Raw genomic sequence first — 26,816 nt, 5'->3', positions numbered from 1 at the left:
CCTATAATGCAATTGCATTACACATTACCATTTACTTTTAATAATCTGTATCATTTTTTTTTTCAATCTTTACACTTTAAAAACCAACAATATTTACTTAAACATTAGCCTACCTGTAACAAGTTGTAACTATTAATACAGTAGTTTTCAGGGCATTTTCTAATGCATTTCTAATTTCATTTCAAAGCAATTTGTGGCAAGGATATACATTATTTATAACAAGTACATTATAATTATCTGTAATGAATTAATTAACATACAAATAAAGAATAATCCAATATTTTACTTTTGTATTTAAAGAGCACCTATTGTCCGATTCACGTTTTTAAATTTCCTTTGGTGTGTAAGTGTGTATTAGTACATGTTAACTATATGCAAAAAGTACAAACCCCAAAGTAAAGATGACGCGAGTTATAATCTCCTACACTGTTAACCCAGAAATTGTCTTTACTCAAACAATCAAGGAAACATCATTAATATTTTCTGTTTTGAAGCCAAAGCTTAAAAAGTTTGGTTGATTTCACTTTTAAGCTTACAAAATCTATTAAACTAAAACATTCAAGTAAAATGAACTTAAAATTATTAGTTCATGTTGTGAGGAATACCCATAATCCTTTGCGCCTGAATATTTTGATTATTTTCTGCTTTTTCACAAATTAAAAACTGATAAGAACTTTCTGTACTCAAATATTTGTTAATAAAATGTCATATAGGTTCAAGCTCTTATATTATTGATGTTGTTTTGTTGTAAATGATAATTTTGTGAAGTCACCGTTCAGGTGATCAGTGTTTCCATACATGAACCCTGTTCAGAACATTTTATTGTATTTCTCTCCACAGTACTGACAATGTATGTCAAAACACATTTTTTTTGTGTGTTTCTGTGGAGAATCACGTTTATTCAATGACTGACTTAAAGTCAGTCATTAATTGTTGTATTAATACCATTTATAACATCAAATGTAATATAAAGTGATAAAAACTAAAGTTATATGCAATGGGTTTCCTCACACATAATGTCATCGAATCTGGGTTAAGAGTGCAGGAATATTGGAAGAAATTAAAACATTAAGTACATTAAACTTTAAATTAATTGTTATTTCAACCAGGCAAAATTAACTTTTTTAGGGCAACGAGTTTCCATAAATGTTTTAGGTTCAATCAACCTGTATGGGCTTACAGTGTACATAAATCTCTTTTCTTGGACTACTACAACAAACACACGGATTGTAGTGAAAAGTTTACTTCCTGGGATTGGTGATGTGGACAACATCGACATTATCATAATTCCTCCATCTTGGACTCACAGCCTGTAAGTTAACTCCTGTTAGCATTGCATTGTGACCGAATCTTTCAAACATGGTAAGGAGCGTCACATTTCCGGCTGACGTCAGAGGTATTCAGGCCAATCACAAAGTACAGATTAGCTGCCCAATCAGGGACACAGCGCTTTTCAACTCCGTGTGTTTCAGGAAAATAATAAAATCTGGAGCCACAAAAATGTACGGTATGTGAAAATAATGTGTTTTTTTTACCATAAACCACACAAACACAGTGTATTACACCAAATACACAAAATAACGTTGTTTTTAGCAATGAAATAGGTGCTCTTTAATGACAGTCATTAATTGCTTAGTAATGTCTTATGACATATGAGCAGATCTTTATGAACATTATAGTCATAGATCTGTCAGGCCAGGTGGTAAAGTATTTATGTGACCTACTGGGAGTCTGAGAATGTTGTTAGAGAAATTGTTAAAGGAACATTTCCAAATAATGTTAAGTTATTGAAACTAACATTTACTCTCTGAATTTCACACCCTGAAACAGTGTGGAGAAACATTTCCTCTTGTGGTTTGGAAGTTTATGGGCTAATGGTTCTGCTCTGCTTCAAATCAAACAGCTGTCCAAGATTTTTGATTTATATTATGTACTGTATATGTGGTTTAAAGTTATGGAAAAGTAGTAGAAATACTCAGCCACTGAGCTTAATAAATAAATGAAATGCACACTCATTTTAAACTGTATCGGCTACCATGTAATGCGGTCTCATGTTCTCACCTCCCACCTCCAGCCTGACCACAGCAGAGGTGGAGCCCGCGGTGTTTGTGGCCATACAGGTATATTCCCCAGCATCCAGTTCCTGCACACCACGGATCTCTAGCTTTCCAAGATGGACATCTTGCTCTGCAAATGGCACTGTCCCCATATCAAGATCTCCTGAAGACAGATGGTTAAAGAATCAAAGAAAACGTGGAACCAATTCGGACATAGGAATGCAGAATGAATGTGTAAATGTTTTGAAAGCCGAAAGCACATGGAAAACATCTTGCAGAGTTTGATAGCAGAGTGATCTTACATCTGCACTCTTATCATCACATAGAATTGGATTACATTTGAGCAAAGTGAAGGGCAAATTGATTCTTTTTCTTAAGTAGGCTATACTTCTTTATTAGATTTCTCTCCAAGACAACAGATGCCTGTGAGACAAATAAAGTTTCACAAAAAAAATGTAACAATGTCTTAAGCATCATCAAACATTTCTTATCAGATTTTTCCTAAACCAAATCATTTGTTATGCTGTCCACATATTTTTAGATATCTGCACTCTGTAAACAATTATCTCATTTGTTTCTACTTCTACGTCTTCTAAAGAAGTTGAAAAGAAACATCTGTGACAAAGCTGATACTTCATTGAAACTATTAAATCTCCAGGCTTGAAACTGAAGTGTTTTCCTCTGGAATAAGCTGACACAATTGGAAATTATAAGATTTGAACAACAAGATCACCGTAGAAAAAGTGTTTACCTTTTCGCCATGTTACTGTTGGAGGGGGGATGCCAGAGGCATGGCATTCAAGAGTGGCATCTCCACCAGCAACAACCATCACCACCTGCTGTATCACTGAGATGCCTGGAGACTCTGAGATGATAACAACAGAGACATGAATTCAAAATAATCCACTCAACAATATTATGCTGTTTGATACCCTCTGAAGTAATTAGTGTATATGTAATATAATATTTAAGGAACTAAAGACATTTACTGAAAATATGATTCTCTCAGAAATAAAGGTATAAAAGCTGTCACTGGGATTACAAAAAGTACACATTTGTATCCAAAGAGTGCATTTTAGTACCTCAAATGGGTACTTTAAAGGAAAACACCACCATTTTTCAATATTTAACTATGTTCTTACCTCAGCTTAGATGAATTAATACATTCCTATCTTTTTTCAATGCATTCACTTTAAACCTTTGTACATCGCTTCTTGGATGCGTTAGCATTTAGCCTAGGCCCATTCATTCCTATGGCTCCAAACTAAAGTTTTATTTTGTGCCACCATACTTACTTGTGTAACTATTCATTTGTCCCTCCAGAAAAACGTGATTATTCGACCGCATGATTTAATGCATAATCAGCCAAAGTCCGCATATTTATGCGGGGACGCAGTTTTTTCAAATACGCCACACTTTCACAGCATAAATTGCAGATTTCCATGCGCAAAATATGCGGGGCTTGCATGATTTCATAATCCCGGCACAAGTGCAGTCATGACCCCTGTTGCCATGGGAACGTTATGAAGTGATGTGATTATGTGACGTGAACATCATTTAAAAACTGCAAAAGCTGAAAACAGTTCAAAGTGCAAATTCCTGCAGTTTTTCCAAGTTCCCCGCAATTTTATTGCATAAAATTGCATAAATATTTCGCATATGCCATCGCATTTTTTAAGAAAACAAGGATCAAAGATTTTTGCCCGCAACAATCACAAAAAAATCTGCGTTTTTCTGGAAGGACTGACTCATGAAACAGTCTTTAAATAGGGAAAACATGGAAGTGTTTGGTGGCTTCTAAATTCATCCCTGTTTGGAGCCATAGGAATGAATGGGGCTAGGCTAAATGCTAACACATTCACAAGGCGCTGTACAAAGATTAAAAGTGCACGCATTGAAAAAAGATATGTATGATTAATTTGTCTAAGTTGAGGTAAGAACATAGTAAAATATTGAAAAATGGTGGTGTTTTCCTTTAAAGATACATATTGGTACATATTTGTGGCACCTTTTGAAAGGGTACTGCCCCAGTGACAGCTTTTGTACTAGTAATAGACCGATATATCGGCCGGCCGATATATCGGGCCAATGTTTGCGAGTTTAATGTGTATCGGCATCGGCCGATATGTGGCTGCCGTGTTCGCCGATTTTTTTCCGACATTAGTTACGATTGCAGGTCATGTGACTACAAACAACCAACCTTTCCATTACAACATCGAAAGCTCAGCCTAATAGCTGATCATAGCTGGACAAAGGGTTTTTTTATTTCTCATCTCTATGGGGCGGTTTCCCGGACATGGATTAGACTAGTCCTAGACTAAAATAAATGTAAGAACTGTCCAAACTTATAACATCTCTTTTTAACACGTCTTAAAATACATCAGTGCCCTGTGTTTTGCCTCAAAATGGACACAAGTAATGTTTTTAGTAAGGCATGTTTATTATAGTTATATTTCCTAATTAAACTAAGCTCTAGTCCTAGTTTAAGATAATTCCTGTTCGGGAAACCACCCCTATATATATTTGTAGTCGTAAAGTGCTAGAAATCAATATCCTTTGCCGATAGTTCCTCTTCATTGTGGAGAGTGCAGTTCATTTTTTCAGTTCAATAAATGTTACTTTGTTTAAATTGAGACTTGTAACATTTGGCATCATCATGTCATTTTTATGATGAAAATTGAGTGAGCAAAAGCAGTATCGGCCTCGAAAATACCGGCTCAAGAAAATTGGCAGCCTGTATCGGCTGATGAAACAAAAATCGGTATCAGCATCGGCACTGAAAAATCCATATCGGTCGATCCCTATTTTGTACCTTTATTTTTGACAGTGTCCTCAAAGGTTAAAACCACAACAAATTTTAATATACTAATGTTTTTCAGAAACACCCCAAAACAAACTAATGTCATAACAAAATATCTTAATATTTATAAAACAAACAATACACATTCTGGACTATTCGCACACTGTTCGAAAAAAAGGCCAAAATATGTACCCCAGCCCTGGCACTGAGTACACAGAGTACACTGTCAGAAAAAATGGTAAACAAAAACCATCTCTAGCTGTCACTAGGGTAGTCAGGATCCTAACATGTACCATTAGGCACAAATATTGAAATACTAATAAACTCTTGTTTTATTGGTACAAGTATGTACCTCTGATGTACTAATATAAACTCTTTCAATGCTGTACTTTTTGAAAGGGTATTGCCCCAGTGACAGCTGGGGTACATATTTGTAAAAAAAATTTGACTGTGAAGGTCACTAATCAAATAAGCAAATTTGTGACATTGACCAGTCCTTTAAAGAGACCTCTAATGATATTTTGCTTCCAATGAAGCACACGTGATGCCCTTTGGAGATTGAAATCATCTTTGTGTCTGTATTAAGTAGAAGCTTGTGTGGAATGCTTTATGTGAGCTAAAGTTTTTATGTGCCACCGAACAGAGAGACATGCACAGCATAGCAATGCACTTTTATGTTAATTGATTGGGCATCAGCCCAGACGTCGAGAAAAACGAATCTTCTCCTGACATTTTCTTCACTGTCTCTCCGTGAGATGTCAATAAACAGTGAGGTATGGGACAACTTAAATTGATTGGGCATTTGGCTTTAGCACTGTTGGTCGGATTAAATATGTCATTCGGGGAATTGACAGGACATTTATTTAATTGAAACCCAGAGAAGCAGCTCCAAACGATTCAAGGATATAAGCTGGGTGGGCGGGGCTTAGCTCTTGCATAGTAATGAGCTCACACTCTTCAGTTTGACTCAAGTTTATATCTAAAGGACTTTTTTTACAAACTGTACAAACATTTAAACTGATTCCAGCACCCACCTGCATAGCTGACAGTAACAGATTGGGAGGCAGTGCCAACCTTATTGGTAGCAACACATGTATAGTTCCCAGCATCCTCAGGGGCAGCATCTCTGATCTTAAGAGTGCCAGACTCAGCGATGCTCCTTCTGAAACCACAAAAAGGAAATATTAACCACAAGTGTTGATGTAGTTATGTTATTACAGAGACAGTAGGCGGAAAGTGTTTTCAGAGTGGAAAGAGAAGATTTATTTTAATCTGTGCAGAATGTTAATGGTTTGTGGACAGTTTGCTTTAACAGGGGTGAAATATAAATAATTCATTTTAGGAAATAAGAAACCAGCACAAAAATAGAGAAAAGCTGGTTGTCTAACCGATGGTGGTTGGAAAGCAAGATGTTGCCATGACTCCAAAAAACCTTAGGAGGGGGGGATCCGGAAACAGAACAGGAGATTTGGAGCTCTGCGCCCCGAGTGAAGCTTTGTGTCTGAGGGGAAACAACCACAGATGGAGCATCTGTAAAAGAAAAAGAAATGCAAGGTGAACAAACCCCATATCTGGAGGAATAGTTCATGTAAAACTAAAATTCTGTCTAAAATATTTATTAACCCATATGTTGCTCCAAATTCATAAACTGCTTTTTTATCATGGGACATAAAATGATTTTTTTCAGCCTGTTTATCACAAAAAGCTATTGTGATTGATCGCCATACAAAACGCTTGGGCATGTAGACAAGTGTAGTCATAAGGACTACTTTAGTGTTGTCACTATTAACTCAACTTAATACTCTTAAAAATAACAGCATGCAAGTTTGGAAGGACATTAAAGTAAGATGGACACAATTCCTTTAAGACTCTTGGAAATAACTAATGGAAATAAAACAGGAAGGTAAAATATCTGTAGTAGCGTAACTGCACATGCTAAAAGTGACATGCACATCTTTGATTCATTCAGCAAGTTATTCAGCATATAAACTTGTGTGTAAAAGGAACCGCTGATCCAAAATCGCATTAATCTTGCTTATTTGAAACATGCCGGGCTCAAGTATTGCTGTGTAGGATTTGTGCTGTGGTTTAGAGGGTCGTAATGGAAAACACATGACGGTCGGACTCATGAGACCACATGAGCTGAGTGTTCGACCAGGTGGTGTACAATACCTAAGACCACCAGCCACACGACAGCCTGACTCTCTCCATGTGCATTTGTGGCTCTGCACTGGTAGGGTCCTGCGTCCTGGGTGTTAACCCAGCTTATCTCCAAAGAAGAGTTGGCGAGCACTTTCACCCTCTCTGAACGGGATGACAAAACGGTGCCTGACCGATACCAAGTCAGATTGTGCCGCACAAAGCCTTGAACCTGGCATGACAGCACGGCCGTTGAGCCGGGCGATGAGGTCACGTTCACGGGAGGGAGCAGGACGGGAGGAGGCTCTGGATTAAGAAATAATGGGAATGATTAAGTATATGATTGCGTGTGTAAACAAACTATATGGAGTTTGTGATGCAGCAAGACTATAATACTTAGTACTTAGGGAAAATGTTTTTGCAGTATGTTCTTACAGAAGTCAACTACAAGATTTTTGTAAACATTTTATCTTTGATTCAAAAAATTACAACCCCCTTTGGATGCTGAGGGCATGGGTGTCAATACAACAGTGTGGAAAAAATGACGAATGTCTCCGTATTTGTGCAATACCTCTAACAGTGAGTTGCGTGAGAGCTCGTCCCATCCCTGCAGTACTTTGGGCAACACATTCATACGCTCCCTCATCATTGCCTGAAGCATGGGGAATTTCCCATGATGCTTTGAAAGAAGCCCTTTAATTACAAGAAAGCAACAGGTTTGGGTGATGAGTCAAAAAGTGAACCCCTTGGTCACAGGCACGCCTGTTTATCCCGCACCACTTAGATAGACAAAGAGACTCAGTTACAAAATACAAGCATACACACATACGACACCAAGACAGCAAAAAAAGTACAGTCTGAAGTCACTCGCAACCAGCTCGCACAGAATATCTTTCACTGTAAGTCAACATTATTTCATGTCCGTAATACAAAACAGAGCTCCCACGTAGAAAAAACAACGACGTCTTTTGTTCGCTTCGCAAGATGTCTTTTTTTATGCAACGAACACAACCCCTGCTGTTCACATCCCTTCCAAAATTGATATGTCAGTAAAACCTCACTGATCCTTCTTGAATTTTGACAGTAAACAAATGCTCCGTGTCAGCACACTGTATCAAACGGAGCAAAAAATCATCCAGCAGATGTTCACTTTAACATCTGCTCCATTATATTTATTTAAGGTCACATCACTGGAGAGGATGCCTGCAAAAGTGTTTGTGCATGTTTGGAAACACAGAGAAACAAGCATGAGAGAGAGAAGAACAGGTTAGACATTGCTGATAGAACCAGCATGAATTAATTTTATTTATGGTTTATGATAGTTTGGTAATGGTCAAGCTGGTCAACCAGTTTGGTGTCTTGAATAAGGAACTCTTGTGGTGAAGCTAATAATGTGCCTGGTAAGGACACCAGCATCCAAATAAAGACTCAGACAGAAGAAGGACTCACTCATAGGTTCTCTCCTCTCCTACTGTGGTCCCATCTCTGGTGAATCTCAGTTTATAGGGCAGGGCACTGTCCACGGAGCATTCAATTGCAGCAGGCTGCATGTAAAACGCTCTTACCACTGTGGGCATGCTCACCAACGGAGGCTCTGTGGGCAGGTAAAGGTTTGATGTTTAAGGACAAGAAGCTGGTTGATCACAACTATAAAATGAAAACATTATTAGTTTAGGCAAACAAACTTATGAAGAGAGAAACTGTCAACACACCATGAAGCATCATGCCCATTAAATCTGATAGGTCATCTCGAAATTTTAATGGGACTTTTAAAAGGAAAAAATATATTTTATATAAAATAAATGTATATTTTTATGTAAATGTGTATTTTACATAAATACATTTAAAATAGAAATTATGTATAATATATAACCCTGAAATCAAGGTTAAAGTCTCACAGTGTCATTTTGACATTAGGAGCATCAAAGTGGCTTTTTCCACTGCATAGTTGAGCTCGGTTCGGCTCACTTTTGAAGGTTTTCCACTGTGTACAGTACCTAGTACCTGGTACATTTTTTTGGTATCGGTTGAGGTCGTACTGATATTAAAATGTGACGTGTAAACCCTGCGGCTCACAAAGAATGGTCACTACCATACCACTACTCAGTCAATATCAAAGTAATATTTTCACAAAATGTTCTTTACATTATGCAGGGTTATTTTATGTACATAAATCACATGAAAAATATCCAATCCTATATATTTTTTTTATTTTTATTTTTTTATTTACCCTTATTTTACCAGGTGATGTCCCATTGAGATATTCAAAGCTCTTTTGAAAGGGAGCCCTGGAGCAACAAGTTATATACAATAGACGGGTTGCACGGCGACGTCACTAACTGGTTGCGCGCGCAACCGAGAGGCAGAAAGAAGAGAAGTGCATTGTGTTGTATGCTAGTAACGGTGTCTGTAAGTCAAAATGCCAAGGAATTGTTGCGTGGAAAATAGTACCAACAGAGTCAGTGCTGGGTGCCTGATGTTAACATACCAGCAGATGCGACTATTACGTTACTAGCATTATAATTATAACATTATAATTCATACATGTATCACAGTAACACTGCAAAAATAAAGACAGAAAAACAGATCCAACTAAAATCAAGTCTTATTTATATACAAACAATAAAGAACGCTTCAATAATTAAGGTTGTTGCAGTAGCGGATCAGCCCACCAATCGGGCTTTCTGCCTCCTGGATGCGCGCGCACCCTGCAATGTTTGTAAACTTGCAACCCCTCTATATGGTTGTCAAGATTAGTTTATCAATGTTAAGTTGTCCTTTAAGAGTAACTAAACCCTAAACCAACTTTTTTGGATAATGATCTGTAAGAATGGGGCTTTATTAGTGCTGTTCATTGATTCAAGTAACTTTTTTGACATTTGGGTATAAAGTGTTTCAATGCTTCAATATATGGTGTAGAAACATCTGAGTGCTGCCCTCTTCAGGTTGATCGGTGGCTACTGCAGTTTAATTTTCCTATTGGACGTTGCAGTACCACATGACGCAAGCGGTACGACCCTACGTAAGCAGGTTCAAGCTCACCACGCCCTTGTTACGATCTCACCACACTCTTGGTACAAACTCAGTTCATCCCCTCTATCTCCATTGGGGTCTGCCCACTTTTCTCGCATTTTTCAAATATTGCCAGTGGGCGGAGTCAGGCCTGACCAGGGGTTTATTTACTTTTTAAAGGGGGGGGGGGTTAACGGTATTTCCTGCATTCTGACTTATTAACACAGTTTAAGGCTAAACATAGACAAAGTGTCAAAAAAGCAGTTGGGCGTGTTACAGAGTATTTCCGTGCCAAATGCACTTGCAGGATTTCGGAAAGTTTCGAAAAGTTTGTTTATTCGAATACGGGTCCAGCTGACGTATCAGTGGTAAGCCATGCGTTTTATATATTTTTATGGGCAGTTCCCCCGAAAAAGCACACCCACATGTCAATCAGCGGGAGAGCGAGAACCGGAGACGCTAGAAGTCACAGGCATCACTTCACGCGACAGCTTTGTTTTTATATCAAGACTTAACAATGGCATGAAAGAAGAAGTGTTTTTGGATGTAAGGAGAAGAAAGCCAGCATTATGGAAACAATGGATATAGTTTGTTTATACGAGGTAGCAGCAGAGTTTTGAATGTGTGTTTGTTTAGCACTGGATTTCGTTGAAAAGTCCCAACCGGGTCATGAGTTGCATGCGGTAAGTAAGACTTCTGTGCTATGTTGGAAATCGGTGCATAAGTGCATATTATTTAAACAACAAAGTTGTTTTATATTCAGTGTTGCATGACTCGTGACTCGCCCCTCCCGTAGCCTGTGACTTCTCCTCCCGAATTTTTTTGTATGTTATTGGAAAGAATCGCTAAAGCTGATCTGTCTTTTATAAATCTAATAAAACTAAAGACTCTTCGGAGATAAGTACTCCTGACTAACATCAGATCTGCAGCAACAGTGTGTGTTCTGGGAGCTTTAACCTAAAGCTACGAAATCCGTTCTTAAAAAACAAAAGTTTGTAAGGGTGCCTCTTCATAAATAAATGGATGATGTCCCTAGACACATCCTGTTCCATATCACTGCAAGATTGATGTTTTCTGAGAGAGTACAGATCACAAGAAAGTGATGAAAGACAGAGGGTATTTCCAAAAAGCAAAGGCGCGGATAAATAAACAATGCCAAACGTCTCTCACCCGGGATGATGTTGGTGTAGGAGACACTTGACAGTCTTTGGAAGTCGTAGCCATCTCCATCTTTGCCAGATACTTTGAGAAAGAAGCTCTGTGATGGGGTTCTGAACTCTGGGATGCTCCAGAGACCTCCCAAACCTCTATCAGCTGGTAAAGGCACTGGAATGGTACGCAGAGAGCGCCCCCCAAGAGACACTAACTCCATGTTGGAAACCAGCCCGGGAGGCTTCAGACCTGAACACTTCAGAATCACATGAGCTGGAATCCCTGGAAGAATATTGGATACGTTGGATCTATAATCCTTAATACTTATTGAAAGTCACGCACACAGTCTGGGATTAAGTTCTGTCAAAAACGTCATGTAAAATAACTGGTGTAGCAACAGCAAGAAACAGCATAATGAAAATAGAAACGAGCCATCGCATCAAGCATTTACAAACTTGACAGCTTCTTTGATTATAATGGGAACAATTTAATTTTGTCATTTGGAAAACTTTACATAGGAGAGAATTCAATCCACTAATATGATTCGAGATAAGGTTCTTGGTTCAAAATATTTTGAAGTTGAGATAGCAGTACCTTTGATAGGCCTCTCTCTGGTCCTGTTGAACTCTGAGACCGGTGCAATAGAAAACCCCGCCCTGAAGTCTAGGTTACTCACACCTGTTACTCTGAGTGTGTGCCGCCCACTGCAGCCCACCTAGACAAGGACAAAAGTCTTAATCTGAGGCTTTAAAATTTTTTATTTACATACCCCTAGATTACAATGCAGTTAAGATGTCCCATATTGACATGCCCTGATCAATGCTGTTAGTACCTTTAATGTCCATGGTCCAGATCGAGGGTTCTTCAGATTGACCACCCGTGCTGAGTTTGGGATGTTGAGGAGTTCCATCAGGCCCTGTCCTTCGCCAACTGTGCGCCCTAATTATTCAGGTACCAAATCAAAAACGTTTTAGAAAGGAATGTTTGCGCCAATTTAGCTCTGTATACAAGTCACAAAATAGTTTATGGGGTTTTTTTTTATACAAATTGCAACCGTTCCGTACAAAACAAAAACACGTTCTTACCTAGAGGGTCTCGGAGTTCAATCTGTGGTGCTGGACCACTTAAAGATACAGTGACTTCTTTTAGACTGGGGTCAAAGGGTAACTCCCACTGGGTCTCCTGGGCATACTCATGGTCAGATGAGAGAAGATGGACCTTCATGGCTTGGACTGTTACTTCAACCCATTTAAGTACCTAAACAAATAGATTATCCAATTTGAATTCATGCAAACATAAAATCCTGCTTATCTCTTAAAATAAATCATTTGAGGTCTCCCATTTAGGATGTTCTGGATTTTCTAGGACACTTTTAAAAATAAAGGTGCTACTTGAAGCCATATTGAATAACCTTTTTTGGTTGTTAAAGGAATAGTCTACTCTTTTGCCATATTAAACTATGTTATTACCTCAACCTAGACGAATTAATACATTCCTATCTTTTTTCAATGCGTGCACTGTACAGCGCGTTGTGAATGTGTTAGCATTTAGCCTAGCCCCATTCATTCCTATGGTACCAAAAAAAAGTTTTATTTTGTGGCACCAAACTTACTGGTATAACTCCTCATGTAATAGTCTTTAAATAGGGAAAACATGGAAGTGTTTGGTGGCTTCCCTGTTTGGTACCATAGGAATGAATGGGGCTAGGCTAAATGCTAACACATTCACGACGCACTGTACAGTGCACGCATTGATAAAAGCTAGATATGTATTAATTCGTCTAAGTTGAGGTAATAACATAGTTTAATATGGCAAACTGGTAGACTATTCCTTTAAAGGAATATTCCACTTTCATTAAAAAACAAATCCTGATAATTTACTTACCCCCATTTCATTCAAGATGTTGATGTCTTTCTTTGTTCATTCGAGAGGAAATTAATGCTTTTGAGGAAAACATTCCAGGATTTTTCTCAATTTAATAGATTTATTGGACATCAACAGTTCAGATAAGACCCTTATGCATTGGTTAGGATCATTTAAAGCCCTTTGAAGCTGCAATTTTTAATATCATTGAAACTGTGAACTGTTGAGGTAATAAAAAAACGTAATTTCTTCTTGACTGAAAAAACAAACAAAAAAACATCTTGGATGGCATGGGGGGTACATTATTAGGATTTGTTTAGAAGAAAGTGGAGTATTTTTTAAAAGTTAATTTTGGTTGTAAGGTTGTGTAGGTAGGAGTGCATCTCAGGTAGTTGACCAGTTAAACAAAAATTGTGAACTTACTTAACTCTTTCCAATGGCCCTTTTAACTGATTTTGGTCCATTTACATACACTGACACAGTTACATTCTTGATATACAGGTATGGTGTTTAAACATAAAATGCATGTTCACAATCCAGTGTTGGTTTATTAATTACTGTTATTTTATTTATAAAGTATTTTAAATACAACATATTTATTCTGTTGTACGACATGACCCAAAACTGTGAGCAAAAAAACTCCAATAAAAAACTTGTGGATCTCAAATTAAATTTTACTAAAGTTTATTCAAAGAGGTGAAAAACTGGCTGCCTACTCTGTTCATGAACACTCCTTACAGTCTCAAAGCTATAAATTCACTCACAACAGAGTCCAGGCTTATTAAACAGTGAGGAAATGAGATCAGATTAACTGTCAGAGAGAGAATGCAAACCATCTCAAGCTGTTTTTACAGAACAGCACAGTAAATGAGCTCTGTTTTCACAAGACGACCATACAGGAGACAAGATAAGATACAGATCTAAATAACAGACAAGAAAACTATTAGTCATTGTGCTATTCGAGACACTTAGCAAATAAATACAACAATTACAAATACAATAGATGGACATGGCTTGCCTGACCTCAGTCATAATGAACCAAAGTGTAAAGACGCAATATCAAATCTTCAGTTTACTGTTTGGTACATTGTAAACAAATTCAAAAGTTCAAAATGTTCTGCCACTAAATGTATTCAATTAATTTGAAGAAAGATTTTTAGTAGGAAGAGTAAATGTATTCGATTGTGTATACTGAATAAGATTAGTCGTCAACATGTTCCTAACAAATATTATTTTGTTGACTGGTTTTATATACTCAAGTGTTTGTCCAAACGATTTTACATTAAACAAAGTTTTGAATTGCAGGGTTCACGCATTGCAGCTTGTAAAACTATTTGGTTTATATTAGAAAAATGATTGCTGATTTAGTGTTTGTTGACTTTATGCTTTTATTGTTGTCTTTGTTGATTGTCACCATGATTGAGGTTTGTGTGGTACGTGTTAAGGTCTAAGTGTGTTATGCTGTGTTAGTGCATTCAACACAAACTTTCTGAACAGTCGCATACCGGACGAATAGCACAGCGCCGTGTGGAAGGACAACTCGGGTATTGCACACCGGACGTGCACATTCACACCCTATTTTAATCGTTAACAATTTTTGACAAATATGATCAGTGGCGGCCGTTTCGAGGGCGCACGATGCAAAGTTCGTCACAACATGTATGTAGCCCGTCATGTGTGTGGTTCGTAATTTTAAAATATGTGTTCTGCGTGTCGAGCGATCCTATGTGACGTGTCTTGTCAAAATAAGTGCCTGCTGCAGACGCATCTAAAGGGTTAATGATAAAAGAGACACTGGTGTTTTCTAGATACTCGCATAATCTCATGCGTAATCAGAGTTTAGTGTTAAGGGAGTGTCTTGCGTGTATTTTGTGAACGTGAGCGTCTCTTTCATCATAAACAGTTTTGACACGTCTGCAGCAGGTACTTATTTTGCATCTCTTTTCACATGAGGCAACAAACACATATGCGCCCCTCGGAAGACCAGTCACCAGCCGCCAGTGAATATGATGTTATTTAATGTTAAAATATGCCAGTGCCGTTGTTAGGGTTCGATTTTTAGATACACAGCACAACACTGCACTTCTCAACTGGCTTGTGACCTCCTTTATTCTACCAATATTTTGGTATCTCTTAAGTAAAGTATGTATATAATAAAAATCTTGTTTCAACTTATTTTTTTATTTATTGGTAGTAAAATTTGAAAGACATTTGACATTATTTGGAAACTGAGCAACACAATCCCATTCATTTTAATGGAAAGCTGGCAATTTCTGGCGACAATGACTGTTGGCGACCAGATGGGGTCAGTTCAACTTTATGCAAATGACGAAATGACTACCAATAAGATTGAAGCAGTGGAGTTCACATCATTTGTCTTTCGTCATTTCGGTGGCTATACACCAAAGTGTTTAAACGCGATTAAAAAAGGCAGGTGGATGCCAACTGTGGCCGCTTGCCAGTGTTTTTCATACTTCTGTTCTGTTCATCAGTCATTGTACAATGCGCTGGTTGGTTGTTGTGTTATTTGTCCCGCCCTACTCTACTGTGATTGGACGGTTGAGTGTAAAGTGACAATGAGTACGTTTACATGCACAGCATAAGCGGATAACTATCAAAAATCTGCTTATTACAGAAAACTGTTTTCATGCGTTTACACGCAAATCAATAAGCCGGCTATGCAGACAACTGCGTTTACATGGGACTCGCAGAATTATCAGTTTTCTCGCAGGCAGTGACGTCACCACCTATAATACACAATAGTCGTTCAAAAAGTCAACGACATATCTGTCTTAAGCTGTACTGTTGTATCTCTTGTTGTGTCTGCAGAACCTGTAAATGTAACATGAGCTTCTATTTTAACAGTTTCTCTGCTAACTGCTTTAGTCGAGCGGAGACTTTTATGCGTTGCTTTGCGCTTCCGCGTGTGACATTTATCTTTCATACGCGGAGACATGCGCACATGGACAAAACCGTGAGAAAGCCGGTTAAGGTGTTTACATGCCACGCGAAATCGGCGTAATGAGCAAAAAACTACCTGTGCCAATCGGTTTTTGCTTACGCCGTTTATGGGCTTTCCACGATTAAAGAAAACCGATTTACGCGTTTATATGACCCCACGTGTTATCAGTTTATTAAGCATAATCGGCGTAAGACTGTGCATGTAAACGCACTCATTGACAAGCTAAGTGTTGCGCCCAAAGTTAAAAAAAATTCAACTTTGGGTGCTCAGCGTTTAGGGCGTAAAAATGCAGAATGCCGGCGCACAGCACACAACACAGAAAATCCTGCCAGGTGCTGCCGTTTTTTAAAAGCACGGCGCTTCCACTGAAAAAAAAAAAACATACGACAGTCACCTGCATAAATGCTTTGGTGTACACACCCCCTTATTGACAGAATGGTTAATCATTGGTTATAGATGTTACTAGGACCAAAATTAAGGACCGCATCCTAACAACCTCATTGAAAGAGACGGGCGACACAGTCGCTTGTGATGTGCACACAGCGTTACACTTTTTAGTTTTCTTAGCCTCAGATGCTTTTACAGTGAGCTGTAAAATATAGGCCATTATCTGACTGAACCGACCTCAGTGACCTGAGAACACTCAAGTACATTTAACACCAACTTTATTATTACCTTTAAATTCATCACAGGCTTTTACAAGCTGGATGTCAATTAAAGATCATTGTCTCATTTCATAGACAACATGGGAAATAAAGGGTATGCCTTTCATCCAGCAGCTTATTAGCAAAGGGCAACATTAGTCCAACCATTAAATGAGACAAAGTGCGGTAACTGTGGCCTGTAATTTCCTAACAGGTCGTATTTTTAGATTTCAACCATTAACTCCTGAACGATCAGCTGTGTGTATTCGTTCTGACCTTTTAATATTGATCACAGCCGTAACGGTTGCTCTGTGTCCATAACAGTGAACGAAAACATAGCTTCGGTAAGCTCTCAAAAATGAGGCTCATTTAACACATCTTTATACATTTAGGAATGTGAAAGCAAATTGGAGTGAACATGGCCTTTGATAATTATATTACTCAGATTCTCCTCTCTCTCTCTCTCTCTCTCTCTCTCTTTCTCTCTCTCTCTCTACCCGGCTGCAGACAGCAGCTGGTTCCTCTCGGAGTTTACAACTGGAAACGGCTATAATGAGTGCCACATGTGCAACTATCCCCCACAGAGTAGCAAAAAGCTCACCAATGACCTACATCTGCCTCAAACCAGTGTCTGTTTTAGTGAAGGCCTAGCGGGAGCCGGAGAGATTAGCTTTGTGATAATCGACAAAGACCACAGTAGAAGGATGTACTGTATGGTCCAACAAGTTCAGATAAGGCTGTGCATGTGTGTTCTTCTGAAATATTATGAAAGACTGAAGAATTGTCATCAAAATCAAAAACATCCCTGAAACCGCATCCAGCGTGACCTTCATTAATGGGTGGCAACCAATTGGCTTACTATGCAATTTTGAACTGTTGTATTCACAGATTAGACTTGAAAGAGATGGAAAGGATGAGAGAGGTCAGCTGAGGATTAGTCTCGCCTAGACAGGCTACTGACCGCGACAAAATGCCTGTAACTTTTTGACTCCTAAACCGAAGAAGAACCGCCCACTTAGACAGGAAGAGCCATCAATCACAGTGGGCGTGCAGCCTGAAGCTGTTGATGTCATTTGAGGATGCTACTAGCAAATTTTTAACTTTGCACACACACACTTGGTCATGATGACTGAGCATTTGGTGCTGCAGTGAAAACCACTGATAGCTGAAGGACAGATATGATGATCTTTCATCTCTTCACTTTTGAAAGTCAAAACACCTGCCACAGTTTTTTCTTGTGACTTTATAGATAAGGAGGCATTTGTATTGTATTGGTTACTTCTGGTCCAACGGAGTAAGACGTAATATGAGGGGCCAAAATCATTTCATCCGTAACTAATTTAATATGTTTCCTCTATCATCACTTTAGTGGTGAATGTCTAAACACCTGCCACAGTCTTTTCCAATGACTTTACAGCAAAAAATACATTTGTCTTTGTCTCATAATGCCGACTCACAAAGGCTCTTCACAAAAACTACAGTACTGTTCACCTATGCCAAAACAGAGCTGGAGATCTTGTTACACTGGCTAAATAAAGCTCCGACAGTCTTACTTCATTGCTCTTAGGTGGGAAAATCCTGCGGGCTGGATGAAAGTGGTCATAAGCTACTTTGCTTTTAAATGTGCTAAATCGGATGGAATGACTTTGATATTGAGCTCTTTAATGAAGGACTGTTGAAAGAAAAGTGCTGAACATAAAATGGCCAATATGAATGAGGGTATTAATAATACCTCAACCTTTCTTATTCTGTGCTGATATGCATAACTCTTTTGTTCAGCATGAACAGCTTAATGTGCTTTTCTGCAAGATTTTAACCATTTGTGGAACTACTGTGATGATTATTTCAAATTGGTGTTTTCAATTTAGTCTAGAAATTTGCAAATGATTTTGCTTTTGTACACAGCAGGCTATTGTAAACCTGTTTCATGAAAAAGCCAAATGTCTACTCTACAGTGTGAAAAGGAGAAGGGTTATGACCATAGACATTATATACGTAGACGCCTCATAGACTGACCCTGCCTACTGGAGTTGACGTATCAGCGCGGCCGCCATCTTGGATGGGTCCCCAATGTGCCCCCCTGCATTTATTTCTGCTGAGGAAGGTGTATCCCCAACTACAATAATTATAACTCCCCAAATTTTTACGGGAAAATTACACAGTTTGTTAAGTAACGTTAGTTACAATGCCATAATATTATAAATTGTAAAATAACCAAAAGTATTTTTCAATCTTACTTGTGAAAGGTAATCCAATGTGATCTGCTATCAACGGTTATTGCAACCATAAGATGCACAAAATACGGGCAGAGTTGCTCGCTCTCAGTTGACTCCTATTGACACTGGTGCTAGCGTAGAGTGAGGAGACCCAACCAATATGGCGGCGACGCTGGATTACATTCCAGCACGACATAAGGCATCTACGTATATAATGTCTATGGAATCGATGCTTAGCAACATACAGCCAATCAGAAACTATATAGGATATATCAGATATCAGGAGCTGTGTGTACAGTCACAAAAAAGCTACACACCGTGTAAACATCTGTTTCACCATTTGATGGTAACGTGAAAATACTGTTAAAGATGATATAAAACAAAAAGATGAATTTCCAGGAGCTAATAAAGATTTGTTTGGCGACCTGTTTGGTCACTGATGCGTAAGCGCGAGGCAATCTGTTATTTAAAGCTGTAACGCACTATTTTAATTCAGTCAGTTAGCATTATTTGTCCAATCATGACAGTTGACACTGACTGCAAATATTAGCAGTTTGGGAATGCACAGAGTGAAACTTCAGATTATGAATAGCATTGTTTATCCAATATATTGGATAAAACACACTAGGTATTCCTCTATAAGTAAGGGCTTTTTAGATCCACCTGTTGGAAACTGAGCTAAATATTATAAATTTTTATTGATATAAACATGTTTAATTTAGCGTAGCTGGTAAACCATTGCGTTAGCATTGTAAAGCTTTTGGGTTAAATTTTCAGGTAACACACATAATGACATACTCATAAAAATGTATAGCTTGAATGCATGTTTAAGCGCCTGCCAAATGCTTGAATGTAAACGTGAACATCAATTCCTTTAGCTTTATATACTATACATTAAATGGAAAACGTAATTCTAGAACTCTCCTTTCCAACACCACAGACACTTCCTACTACTGTACATATTGAGTTTGGCCAGCCTGAGGTTTAATCCGAAGTAATATAGACTCTTTAAAGCACCGGCACGCTTTCATAAAGTTTTATCAGCAAATCACTCCAGTGATTAAGCCATACCCTGGCCTTTGTTTAAAGTCTGCCTCCACCCTCAGCTTCACAAAGAGCTGTCTGTTGGAAGCGTCCAAGCCAGAGCCGGCTCTGGACAGGCAGCTGTGCTGGAGCGAGCAGGCATGATAGATCATATCCGGGATTACTAAGTAAAATAAGCCCTGCTCCCACTTCTTGCCCCATTCCTCTCCCAAAAAAATGACAAAGCTGTGTGTGTGTTTGATTTGGCTGAAGCTTATTTAACTCGTTTAATCGTGTTTATCAGTAAAGTGGCATTCTGGTTAGATTTGGAGGGCAATCATGAGGTTTCTGTGGTTAAAGGATTTACTGTTGTAGAGTCTTGGAGTATACTGACAAAAATCTTTTACTACTTAAACAGTGTTTTTGATTGGCTTGCCAGTAAAAATACCTAAGAATCTTTAAAACAACATTCTTTTACCTAAGAAGCAAAAAACGAAAAGATATAAATGATGGTTATCATAGAATCTCATAATACCTTTTTAAACCTATGGTCTGATTCACGATTTTACATTTCCTTTGATGTAAAAGTGTGTATTAGTACGTGTTAACGATATGCAAAAGGTAAAAACCCCAAAGTAAACGATGACGCGAGTTATCGTTTCCAACGTAAATCTCTTTTCTTGAACTACAACAAACACACGGATTGTAGGCAACAGTTTACTTCCTGGGATTGGTGATGTAGACAAGACCGACATTATAATAATTCCTCCCGCTCCTGCTCCTGTTAGCAACCAAATCTTTTAAACATGGTAAGGAGCGTCACATTTCTGGCTAATGCAGAGGTATTCAGGCCAATCACAGTGTACATATTAGCTTTAAAGTAAAATATCTATGCTTTAACAGAATACAAACTTAAAATTTAAGAATTAGGATGCTTCAAGATTTTTGTTTACAAATGGTTCTTTGTGATGAAAAAAGGCTCTTTAAATTATAAAAATATAAGAAAGAAATATTTCTATAAAGGAAAACTCCACTTTTTTTGAAAATATGCTACATTTCCAGCTCCCCTAGAGTTAAACATTTGATTTTTACGTTTTGGAATCCATTCAGCCGATTTCCGGGTCTGGCGGTACCACTTTTAGCATAGCTTAGCATAATCCATTGAATCTGATTAGACCATTAGCATTGTGCTCAAAAATTACTTTGCTGCTGCAAAGCATGGCTACAGCATCCACAATAATATTAGGCAGTGCCCGAAAATAGTCCCCTGCTATTGAAAGTTACCAAGGGGACTATTTTCGGGCACTGCGTAATATCATTGCGCCTGCTGCAGCCATGTTACAGCAGCAAAGTCCTTGATTATTACGCCAGAATAAGAGTATAGTTCCTAGACATATCTTCCAAGAAATCGCATTTATTATTTTCCGTCGGTCTTAGTACACGATGTAAACAGGAACAATTTTGAAATTTTTCAGCGCAATGCTAATGGTCTAATCAGATTCAATGGATTGTGCTAAGCTATGCTAAAAGTGGTACCGCCAGACCTGGAGATCAGCTGAATGGATTCCAAAACGGTAAAAATCAAATGATTAACTCTAGGTGAGCTGGAAATTTAGCATATTTTCAAAAAAAGTGGAGTGTCCCTTTAAAGAACAATTTCTTTCTTTATTTTTTTATAATCTAAAGAGCCTTTTTTCATCAGAAAGAACCATTTGTAAACAGAAATCTTGAAGCATCCTAATTTTTCAATTTTAAGTTTATATTCTGTTTAAAGGTGCAGTGTGTAATTTTTAGAAGGATCTCTTGACAGAAATGCAAAATAATATACAAAACTATATAATCAGGGGAGTATAAAGACCTTTCATAAAGAACCCTTAGGTTTTTATTACCTTAGAATGAGACGTTTTTATTTACATACCGAGGGTCCCCTTACAAGGAAGCTGCCATTTTGTGCCGCCATGTTTCTACAGAAGCTCTTAACGGACAAACTTTTTTTACGAAGCTGTTTGCGAAGATGACATGTTTGTCTGGTGGTGGCTACCGTAGCTTCTCTATCCGCTTTAAAAGGGATGGGTGAGCAGTTAACTGAGCCATTGGTTGGAATTGGCAACCTCACCACTAGATGCCATTAAAATTTACACACTGCACCTTTAAGCATAAATATTTTACTTAAAAACTTTATAATCTAGCCTGGGTGCCAGCCGATCTTAGCCCCGCCCACAACATTTTGAGGAACGGGAAGATCGGTCTGGAGTTTCACCGTTGAGTAGCTACTATGCTCGACCCAAAGCTGGTCGACCAATCAAATTGTCAGGGCGGGCTTTATACGATGATGGACAGATGATCAGTAACGTAAATCAACCACGTCACCAAAGAGCGCGTGTGTTGAATCTGTTGTTTACAACGAAATGGCTGCCGCGGTAGAAATCAGATGTGTGGACTCTGACATTGAGTCTGTTCTAAAAGATATCGACAGAGCATTGATTTTAAAAGAGGAACAGAGAAACGTGAGCAAGGCATTTGTTGATGTTTTTGCCGTCCTATGGGATTCGACAAAAGTTGTCGCACTTATGAAGGATCAAGTTAAAGAAGCAACTGAAATGGGTATCACGGCGATGCAACTCGGTGTGCACGACGAGATGGATATAACCAGCAAACGTAATGGGTATCGTCGTGGATGAAGTTCAACTAATGTACAAATGGTAAGAGATAGTCTTACTGTATGACTTAATGTGATATAAATGAAATGTTGTAAACATAGTAGGGTTTGATGTACGTTCACAAACTCAGACTTGTAGTGTGTGTCGTAGCGAAATAACTAGCAGTTCGGTCAAGCTGCAAATACGTCATTTCAACATACGTCTCACACCCCGTTGCTCTGATTGGTCGTAGGTCTATCCAATTGAGTGCAGAGGCATTTTTCGGTTGAGACACGCCTCATAATTATAGCTCAATGGAGCGGTATCAGACTCAAATTCTGACTAGAATTGAGTATGACAACGTCAGGCTATTTATAATCTGCAGTGTAACTGAAATCAAATACACGAGACAAAAAAAATTTTCTGGATCTCAGGTGCAGAAGATTCTGACATGAAATGAGTGTGAAATATAAGAACAGTCTGCTGCTCTGTAAAGTCTGGAATACTGGGTGAGAATGACTTTTTGATGAACGTCAAGGGGAAACAGAGAGAATATGTCAGGTCTAAGAGCAAAGACGTGACCCTGACCTTGGGACGGCACCCACAGCGCAGCAGAAGTGCTGAAGTCTGTTAACAGCTTGACATTGCCCAGTCCTCCTCTATCAGACAGACTCACCCACAGGTACATGTGCTAAAGCTCTTAAACTCAACCACCACCAACCAGCCACCCCCATCTAACCATAAATCAATAACACATAAATCTCTGTTTACAAATGTAAACTCGTATTCACGTTATCTAGTTGTAAGCTTACTTTTCATTTGCATTATTTGCTTATGGATTACTTGTTCTATTGATTCATTGTAGACATTTCCTGTGTTGACACGCATGATACCATTGTCTCATTTAGAGGAAGTATTGCTGTCATTCATTTTCCATGTTAGACTGTGATTGAGCACACTTAATTGTAATCTCCATTTAACAGAGTACAGAGGGAAATGTCAAACCCTTTTAAAAGTCATTTATGAAGTATTTAAATGGATCTTTGATGCTTAAGTTTGATAAATTAATTCCGGATCAAGTTTTTACATGTTTAAAATAGACCGGGCCAAGCAGGTCACAACTTTAAACTTAACTTTCAACTAAAAACCCTGTCATTATCCTCAACACTATTTTTTCTCAAATAATGAAACTGCATCATGATCAATGGCTGTCAAGTTCACATGCAGTGTGGTTTGAACCCTGTTCCTCCTAAAGTGGATTTCCAATATTGAACATGTGTTTCAAGTTAACCTTTTGAGCGTGTCTGCAATTTATGTACATGTGTATGTAGACGCATCTCACCTCATTGACTTGTTGCTTGTCCAGGTGAAATATTTGACCGGAGCTTGTGGCAGCAATCTCCTCATAGGCTCTGTATCCTGGCTGGGACCGATCGCCGCAATCCCCCGTCAATACAAACACAACCTGGATTCAGAGGGGATGGGGAAAAAGTGTGAGGGAAATTTATGAGCGTGTGAGTGTTTGGTTTGGGGGCAGGGTGTCGGGGGTTTAAATGTCAACAGAGGTGTATATTCCATATAGATTTTAAATGGACTGTGAGATATTTCTATGTACACTAGAAACGCAGCATAATACTTTTGACTCATTTACCTGAGACTGGCGGAGCTGAACTAGCTGGAGAACGTCTCTCTTCAGGCGATAATCTTTGGCTCGGGCATCTGTGAAAACATAGATAAAGGATCCAGGCAGAGAAACCTCTAAAGCCTTTTTGATGGCCCCAATGCTCATCTCCGGACAATCCCCTCCACCCTGAGAAATGAGAAGAACGGGGCCTTTAGCATTAACATCTACATTTGTGCACTAAACAGACTCCTGCTAATCGAAGCGAATTAAAGTACACATTTCTTTGACTCGGGGTACTTACTCAGAACCCCAAAGGGATGATTAAAACAAAGCGCTTTAAAAAAAAAGAAGAGCTGGAGATAAATCAAGTGTACATGGACCAGGACACTAAGTTTAAACTACAGGGTGCAAGAACACAGAGTACAGTGGTCTTGAAGTTTATAGATACACAGTTACCTTTTTATAATCTAAAGAGCCTTTTTTCATCACAAAGAACCATTTGTCCCCATGCGTTACCCTTTCAAAAGTATACCTTTGTACCTAAATTTACCTCAAATGTATATATTGGTTTTAAATGTAAACATATCTGTACCTAAATTGTAAATATTAGGACCTTTTTAAAATATACTGTAACAGCTTTTTTGACTGACAGTGTATTTAGATATCGGTTTCTTTACATAATGGTACATACTGTATAAGGACCCATTTAAATGCTACCATCCCGGTGACAGCATATGTACCTTTTTTCTGACAGTGTAAAGTAGAAAAGGAAGAGGCATATGGCGTTTGTGCCATTGTTATACAAAAATCATGTGTAAACACCTGAACAAAGTGAAACACTGAGACTGAGTTTCAGGTGGAGCAGTAGCATTTGGATCATCATGTGCCTGAGAAAATGCAGAACAGTGGAGAATAAATTGTGGTAATCTTATAGACGTTAAAAATGTACTGCCAGATTTGAATTTATCGCCCTGATCTATGTTTTGCTAAGTATATGTGGCATATCGTTCGCTTAATAAACACAAAATTGTATACATTTTCTCAATTTTACAAATGTGCATGATCTCTTGCTGCAGAAAACATGCATTATTTACCCACTGAACTCATTTGGATTACTTAACTAATGGATATATGTGCTTTCTGGAGCTTTATCGTGTTGACAACCACGTAAGATAGCATGATGGCATTTTAATATAAATGATTATTTGTGTTTAACTATAGCAAAAGCCAGAAATACATTGTATGGGTCAAAATTGTTTGATTAAAATATAAAAATGTTCTTATATATAAGAATATATATTTTTCTTATATATTTTTTAATATTTTTCTCATATATTTTTCTTATAAAATATAAGATGTTCCATGAAGATATTTATATAAATATATATATAAAATGTATATAAATATTTCAAAATATAAATATTCTTCCTGATCCCATTTGTCAAACTTTAGTTAGTACGTAATGTTTCTGTTGGAGCATAAATAATACCTGCAAAATGATAAAGCTCAAAGTTCACTGCCAGGCGATATATTATCTTTAACAGAATTCCCCTTTCAAAGCCTACAATGAACTAAACTCCGCCCACAGGAATACGTCAGTCGCCAGCTAAGCTCAAACGGCTCTGCTAGGCTAAAAACGCGTGAATTCACTTAGAGCACATTTAAGGCAGTGAAAGCAGCGATATACAGATAAGTGAATTGTGTGAAAAATACCCTGTTTTTTACACGTGAAAATTGTGCACTGTAAACAGCCTTAAATACACTGGAGGAACGGGACCTTTAAGGAATTAATTTGGACAACTTTAAAGCTGTTTTGTTTTTAATAATTCGATTTTTTGCACCCCCAGATTACAGATTTTCAAATAGTTGTATCTCTGCCAAATATTGTCCTATCCAAACAAACCATACATAAGTGATATATACATTTCAATAAAAAATTACTCCTAAACCTGGTTTTGTGGTCCATGGTCACATCTAGTTATTTAGATAAGTGCAGTATTGCCAGCTCCATTTAAGATATTTTACAATGTTAAAAAAAATCATGAACACAAATTAGATCAATATGCAAATAATTACATTTGATCATATGATTCTAATAAATGAAACATCACAGTGCTATAAGCGTTGACGCTTCCCATTCTCTTTTAATGGGTGACATCATGCGTTGCCGAACTGAATTGTGGATCCGTCGGCGCTGTGTCAGTGCCGTTGCTAATAGACATGTACACTAGATGTCGCCTTGGCTACGGCAGTTCATTGGACCGAATACGTCAACTAGAGCCGCCATCTTGAAACAGGGGAGCCCCCCATCAGCGTCATTGTAGGCAATGGTGTAAAGGAAATAAAATCACCATAAATCGTCATGATTGCTATTTTCTTGCTTTTCTTTTGGTTCGTTTCAACAGTCAGACATGTATTTAGCATTGAGTCCAGAAAAAAATCAAAGTTTTGATATTATGAAAATCTACTTTTTCTACCTATAATGCATAATGCTAGTAGGCCTAACATCCATACGCAGCACAAAAGTCGGCATCATCTATGAATTCGACGTACAGGCGGAGAAAGCAGCCTTACCTAGCTACTTCCTATGACAAGACCCCTGTTCTAATATGGCGGTGGTTTTGACGCATGCTTAGAACCACAAGGCGACATCTAGTGTATATATCTATGGCTGTTGCTCGCGTC

The 26,816-nt window shown here is 38.2% G+C and overlaps 1 protein-coding gene across 1 annotated transcript in view; it reads right to left on the bottom strand.

The window, feature by feature from the left end:
• hmcn2 (hemicentin 2) overlaps window positions 1-26,816 on the bottom strand; it is an 83,803-nt gene that overhangs the window by 53,168 nt on the left and 3,819 nt on the right. Inside the window, exons 3-15 of the mRNA XM_073816235.1 lie at window positions 24,159-24,317; window positions 23,850-23,972; window positions 12,246-12,417; window positions 11,993-12,099; window positions 11,755-11,875; window positions 11,179-11,442; window positions 8,446-8,590; window positions 7,568-7,689; window positions 7,030-7,302; window positions 6,246-6,387; window positions 5,892-6,019; window positions 2,809-2,922; window positions 2,062-2,220 (exon numbers count right to left, since the gene is read on the bottom strand). Of these exons, the coding sequence (XP_073672336.1) occupies window positions 2,062-2,220; window positions 2,809-2,922; window positions 5,892-6,019; window positions 6,246-6,387; window positions 7,030-7,302; window positions 7,568-7,689; window positions 8,446-8,590; window positions 11,179-11,442; window positions 11,755-11,875; window positions 11,993-12,099; window positions 12,246-12,417; window positions 23,850-23,972; window positions 24,159-24,317 (2,029 nt within the window). The remainder of the gene's footprint in view (window positions 1-2,061; window positions 2,221-2,808; window positions 2,923-5,891; window positions 6,020-6,245; window positions 6,388-7,029; window positions 7,303-7,567; window positions 7,690-8,445; window positions 8,591-11,178; window positions 11,443-11,754; window positions 11,876-11,992; window positions 12,100-12,245; window positions 12,418-23,849; window positions 23,973-24,158; window positions 24,318-26,816) is intronic.

The sequence above is a fragment of the Paramisgurnus dabryanus genome, chromosome 11 (assembly GCF_030506205.2).
Source record: "Paramisgurnus dabryanus chromosome 11, PD_genome_1.1, whole genome shotgun sequence".
NCBI classification, from domain to species: domain Eukaryota; kingdom Metazoa; phylum Chordata; class Actinopteri; order Cypriniformes; family Cobitidae; genus Paramisgurnus; species Paramisgurnus dabryanus.
This window is presented reverse-complemented; position numbering and strand designations above follow the sequence as displayed.